Source organism: Vigna unguiculata, chromosome 3, assembly GCF_004118075.2.
Source record: "Vigna unguiculata cultivar IT97K-499-35 chromosome 3, ASM411807v1, whole genome shotgun sequence".
Classification (NCBI taxonomy): Eukaryota; Viridiplantae; Streptophyta; class Magnoliopsida; order Fabales; family Fabaceae; genus Vigna; species Vigna unguiculata.
The window spans coordinates 26,148,489-26,153,688 of NC_040281.1; the positions used below are offsets into that span (position 1 = coordinate 26,148,489).

The 5,200-nt window shown below is 35.2% G+C and overlaps 1 protein-coding gene across 1 annotated transcript; it reads right to left on the reverse strand.

Annotated features, from left to right (window-relative positions):
* Positions 1 to 2,895: 2,895 nt before the first annotated feature.
* LOC114175231 lies at positions 2,896 to 3,869 on the reverse strand. Its single transcript, XM_028060000.1, has 3 exons — positions 3,731 to 3,869; positions 3,503 to 3,652; positions 2,896 to 3,440 (listed from the first exon to the last, which is right to left on the reverse strand). Exons 1-3 carry the CDS (start codon positions 3,867 to 3,869, stop codon positions 2,896 to 2,898), a joined length of 834 nt encoding a protein of 277 aa, XP_027915801.1.
* Between the last annotated feature and the right edge of the window lie 1,331 nt (positions 3,870 to 5,200).

A 5,200-nucleotide genomic window follows, 5' to 3' on the forward strand; every position in this document is an offset into this window, starting at 1 on the left:
TAGTGGTGTGGATGAATTTTTCTTTGGTCGCATGATGAAATGATTTGCATGTTTTCTTGATAGTGGCTGGTGGGTTAGTCAGAAGGTTTGGTGCACATTTCGCACTCGGAAAGAGGTCAAGCCCACCAAGAACTTGTGCTTGGAAAATTTGGTAAGGTGGCACTATGCGCGTAACACCGACTTCAAAATGGAGCACATTTTGTGGTTTTTGAACTTTCTAAACCACAAAACTAATGGAACATGGGAACACTTTATGAGTTTTATATGCATTGTAAATAAACCACTCATTATTAGAGCCACTTCTCACTTAAATGGATATGTACGAGTTCAGTCCTTGTTGCTGAATAATTTATTCATAACATATCTAAATGCAAAAACGTGATTAGATCTTTCTAGTATCCTTCCACACAAAATCAGTGACCCTTCAATGATGGATAACCAGTACCATATGGCCATTCATTAAACTATACTAATACTGGTCTTTTCATGGGTGTTATTGAATCAAATTGAGAACTAAATATATTTGAATTTATTTACGTTTCAGAGGTATCTTTTTCAGTCCTTTTCGATTCCAATAAATTCATTTTTTTTTCTAAAATAGAAGTGTAATTGTTTAATTAGATCATCCTAAATATGTTTACACAATTAGATTATCCTAAATATGTTTACATCAGTGTTATTATTAATATTGGATAATGAAAAATATTGGCGACTCCAAAAACCCTTATAAAGTTATAATGGAAACCATAACGGGTTATGGTAAAAGTATTGCGGTAAAAAAATATAATACCACCACATATAATTTTAATGAAAAAGTAATGATATTATGTATAAAAATCCAATTAATAATAACATCATTCAAAACACTACAAATTTAAAGTTCAAAACATAAAATAGCAACAAATCATTAAATGTATGTATTAAGTTTCTTTCTAATCATCATATTCTTCTTCAACTCCAACATAATTGTCTTCAATGTCATCATCCAATGGGGCATATCCCTCCTCCTCTTCCTCTTCTGAGAGACTCTTGTCAAAGTTAAGTAATCTTTCAAACTCGGAGTCAAAGCTATCATGCAATTCATTTTGAACTTGAATTTGAGTCCTCTCTTTTACCCTTCTTAGGTTGTGTTGGAGTTGGAGTTGGAGTTGCACTTGAACCTTTCTTAGAAGCATGGGAAGATCCAATAACAATACCATCACTTGATGGTTGCTTTCTTTTATTAGTTATTTGTCTCCTTGTATAAACTACTGGTTCTTCAATACCTGAAGCTTCATAAACAGTTACCCAATTAAGAGTGCGATCATCATGAAAAACCAAATCATTACCTCCCTCTTCATTATCGTTATCATCATACTCTTTTCCCACTAATCACTCATTACACTCATCAATGTCATTCAATAGAATAGGGTCTATTTCATCCCTAATAGTGTATCTTTGAGCAAGTTGTTGATTATACTTTATGTAAACCAAATCATGCAACCTTTTGTGGTCCAGTCTATTTCTTTTCTTTGAATGAATCTGCAATGTGAATGAGTAATATGTAAATTAATTTCCTTATACAACTTACAAACTAATATAATAATCACTAGTGCAAAATAGACATATTAGAACAAAATATTAAACCGGTTGTAAGGGAACCGGTCTAAAACAAAATGTGGTGGCAATTTTGTAAATAAAAGGAAGTATATCAGATCTGTTGTTTATTTAACTGATCTAATATTTACATATTATATCGGTTGCAAGGAGAACCGATCTAATATGTAACTATTAGATCGATTAAATAAACAACCGATCTAATATCATTACACGAAAACCCTTTTTTTCATGTTCTTCCTTTGCGCCTCCACTTCTTTTTTTCTCTCCCAAGCACTCTCATTCTCATTTTCGCCACCATGGTCGCCGCTCTTAGGGTTTTGGATACGAAGCTTTCCGTTGCCATTGTCGCGTCCAACTGTCGTTTTCATCTCTTCTTCTTCCATTGTTGAAGCTCCACTTGACCTCCTTCGTTGGTTTGCCGCTGCGCCATGTGTTGCAGCACCACTCAATCCCGCGTCGCACACCTTTAGCCCAGGTATTAAATCTAGCTTCACTCCTTCCGCAGAACCACAACCAAAAATCGTTCTATCTCTTTCGTTCTTGATTTGAGTTTTTTTGCTTTTTTTTGTTTCTTTCTTGTTATATTTGTAGAGTCTTCTTCCCAATGATGCCACTATTATTCTTTGCATATCTTTTCTTGATGAATCTGAAGTGTATTTGGGAACCAAGATCAAAGGCAAGGACAGTGAAGATTTGGAAACGGATGTTGATGAACACCGCTGATGTTTCGAAAATGTTTTTTTGGATATTAGATCGTTTTTTGCAGAACCGATCTAATATGTCTTTGACATATTACATCGGTGTATATTAGATCGGTTGTAGAACCAATGTAACATGTGCTTCAGAACCGATCTAATATACATATTTTTTACTAGTGAATGAAATGAGTCATGTCTTATTACTTGCTCAAAAACACTCCAATTGCGCTCACATCTCGATGAACTACACGTCAAGCTTAAAATCTTGATTGCTAGCTTTAGTAAGTTGGGAGTTGCATGCCCATAATTCTTCCACCATTGAGCTACACAAGCAACGAAAGTAGCTTAGAATGTAACCATTATATCTTAGCACAATTTAAAAAGTGTTTAAGTGTTTCACCTGGGGCTGTGGTTTTCCTTGATTCTTTGGCAAAATCATCACCAAAGAGTCCATTTGCACTCTTATAAAGAGGCAACTCAGTTAAAAAATTTTGCTGCACATCTTTAATTGACACCAACCTCCTGATGCAATCATATAATCCATTTGTAACTTCTAAATCATATTCCATGTCTGGGTTGGAATAAAAGAACTCTGGGTTCAAAAAGTGACCAGCAACATGCAAGGGGCAATGAAGTTGACATGTCCATGTGTTATCAATGATTGTAAATACATCATTGTATTTTCATCGTTGTTGAATGACTTCATTATTATTTCCTTGGCTTTCTCCATTGCTTCATATATATAACCCATAGCTGCTTTACTTTCCCCATCCACTAGACGAAGCACATGAACAAGAGGAGCCATGACTTTGAAAGTAAATACTACTTGATTCCAAAATGAAGGCATAAGAACAATTTTTGTAGCCTCCCTCCCCTTGGCTTCCTTAGATAGCTTGTTATTGCTCCATTCATCAGAGGTGAACATTTTTCTCAAATTTTCCTTCTCTTGATGCAACCTTTGTAATGATAAATAAGAGGTAGCAAACCTTGTAATGACATGTCTTACTAATTCCCTCTTATTTGTAAATTGTCTCAACAAACTCAAGGTACTAGAATGACTATAGATAAAGCCAACAAGACTAACTCCTCTTTGAATTGTCTTCTTTATCAAAGGAAGCTTTCCAATGTCTTCAAGCATCAAATCTAACAATGGGCAACACAAGGATTCCAATAAAGATGAGATCTTTTCTCTTCTAACAACTTACCAGCCAACACATAATTGCTCCCATTATCTGTTATAACTTGAACAACGTTTTCTTCCCCAATCTCCTCCATAAGGGAATCAAGCATCTCAAATAGTTTTTCTCCTGTCTTCACAAAGTTTGAACCATCAATGGACTTGACAATCATTGTCCCTGCAGGGGAGCTCACCAAAAAGTTAATTAAGCATCATTGCTTTCGATTAGTCCATGCATCTGACATAATAGAACAACCATGTTTGCTCCATTGCAATTTATGATCTTGCAAAAACTTTTCCATATACTCAACTTCCTTGTTGAGAAGTGGAACTTTGATTTCATGATAACTAGGAGCGGGTAAATTAGGTCCATAAGCACCTATGGCATCAATCATATTTTGAAAACTTTTCAACTTCACAAGGTTGAATGACAAGCCTGCTTGGTACCAAAATCGAGCAATATATTGATGAACCGAGGCCTTTAAATTTTTGTCACATGCTTGTTTGATGTTAGCTTGCCTTAATTTTTCCTTTTTTCTCTTCTCTATTGCAGTAGTTGGATTTCTACAAAACATATCCAGTGGTCCTTTTCTTCCACCGTTATTTCTCCCTTTATCATTACTAGTCGTGGAAATTTCAACCTCATCTTCACTCTTATGGTTATCATTGGTTGCAGTATATCTAGGATTGACGGAGGAGCTGTCTGCTTTTTCTTTGTATAATTTTCAAAGTTCTTTTCTCACATTTTTCGGAGTCTTGGTGCAAGCAACAACATTGTCCTTCTTTGCCATGAAATGTTCTTTTGCTCTAGTAACTCCTCCTTTCATAACTTTCCCACAATAATTGCAAATAGTTGTATTTAAATTTTATTCATCTATCGGATGACAATGTTTCCATCCCAGGTCACTCCTATGGTATGTTCTTGAAGGATCATTATCATTGGCCATTATTATTACTGAAAAATAGGTATATTTTTTACAAAATATTTATAGTGAAATTAGACAAATAGAAAAGATAAATTAAAAAATTAAAAAAAAAACAAACGTCGCAGTGGCGGCCGACGACGGTGGCGGTTGATGGCAGGTGGCAACTGGTGGTAACGGGTGGCAGTGGCCGATAGGGAAGCTTTAGAAACTTTTTGTTTTGAATTAAATAAAATAATGGAGAATGAAGAAATTTTTGCGGATAGGCTAGGTTAAATATGTGTTTAATGGGCCAGACTTAAGTTTTAAAGAATAAAAATGGTAACTGAAATTAGGGTAAAAAAGTAAAATAATAGGAGAAAAGGAACTAAAATTAGGGTAGAAAAGTAAAATAATAAGAGTAGAGGTTTTTGTATTAGGGTAGAAAAGTAAAATAATAAGAGAAGAAATTTCTGCAATGTTAAGTGGCTGAATATTAAATGGCTGAACTGAGGGTGAAATGAAGAAATTTGGACGTGGCTGAATATTAAATGGCTGACATGAGGGTGAAATGAAGAAATTTGGAGGTTGGGGGAAGTGGGCCATGTCCAATTTCAAATGTATCAGACCAATTAGGTTTAGGTTTTGTTATCTTCTCCTTCTTCCTCCAACCAACACGTCGCACAACTCTCTTTCTCCTTTTCTCCTTCTTTCTTCTCTTCTCTTTCTTTCTTCTCTTCTATTCTCTTCTCCTGTTGTTGTCTGAGATTTTTACCACAAGTGCTCCATCACCATCACCCACCACGCGTAAAACGGTCGCCATG

Excerpts from the sequence above, each read along its gene's own strand:
- LOC114175231 (XM_028060000.1), bottom strand. The coding sequence starts at position 3,869 with ATGATTGATGCCATAGGTGCTTATGGACCTAATTTACCCGCTCCTAGT. Across the intron at positions 3,653-3,730 it reads ATTGCAATGGAGCAAACATG|GGACAATGATTGTCAAGTCC; the intron begins GTTGTTCTATTA and ends GCTCCCCTGCAG. Across the intron at positions 3,441-3,502 it reads GAGCAATTATGTGTTGGCTG|ATTTGATGCTTGAAGACATT; the intron begins GTAAGTTGTTAG and ends GCCCATTGTTAG.